Source organism: Penaeus monodon, chromosome 28, assembly GCF_015228065.2.
Source record: "Penaeus monodon isolate SGIC_2016 chromosome 28, NSTDA_Pmon_1, whole genome shotgun sequence".
NCBI classification, from domain to species: domain Eukaryota; kingdom Metazoa; phylum Arthropoda; class Malacostraca; order Decapoda; family Penaeidae; genus Penaeus; species Penaeus monodon.
In genome coordinates this window covers 33,596,376-33,596,748 of record NC_051413.1, presented here as the reverse complement: position 1 = coordinate 33,596,748, position 373 = coordinate 33,596,376, and the positions used below count along the sequence as shown (strand labels likewise).

General features: G+C 46.9%; 1 protein-coding gene across 1 annotated transcript in view; it reads left to right on the top strand.

Moving 5' to 3' along the window:
• LOC119591519 (sodium channel protein para-like) overlaps positions 1 to 373 on the top strand; it is a gene marked incomplete in the record, with an annotated part of 263,120 nt that overhangs the window by 142,494 nt on the left and 120,253 nt on the right. The window contains 1 exon segment of the mRNA XM_037940268.1: positions 63 to 154. Within this exon segment, the coding sequence (XP_037796196.1) occupies positions 63 to 154 (92 nt within the window).

Below are 373 nucleotides of genomic sequence, written 5' to 3'. Positions count from 1 at the left end.
AGGCAATTACATTTTTTTTTTAATAAACTGGCTTTCATACATTTTTCTTTCCTTCCTTCCAGATATGTGACAATGGGCATTGACCTGGGTAACTTGGCAGCCTTGAGAACCTTCAGAGTACTGAGAGCACTGAAGACTGTCGCTATTGTCCCAGGTGAGTGATGATGACGATTTGTGATGACTGGTGCGATGACGTTGGGGATGACTGGCGGGGAGTGGTGATGACTGGCGTGGTGGTGATTGGTTATAAACAGTGCGGTGATGCTGGTGATGACTGGCGTGGTTGGTGATTGGTTGTGAACGGCGTGGTGACGTTGGGGATGATTGGTGTTGACTGGTGATGACTGATGTAATGAGATGTTTAGTGGTGCAT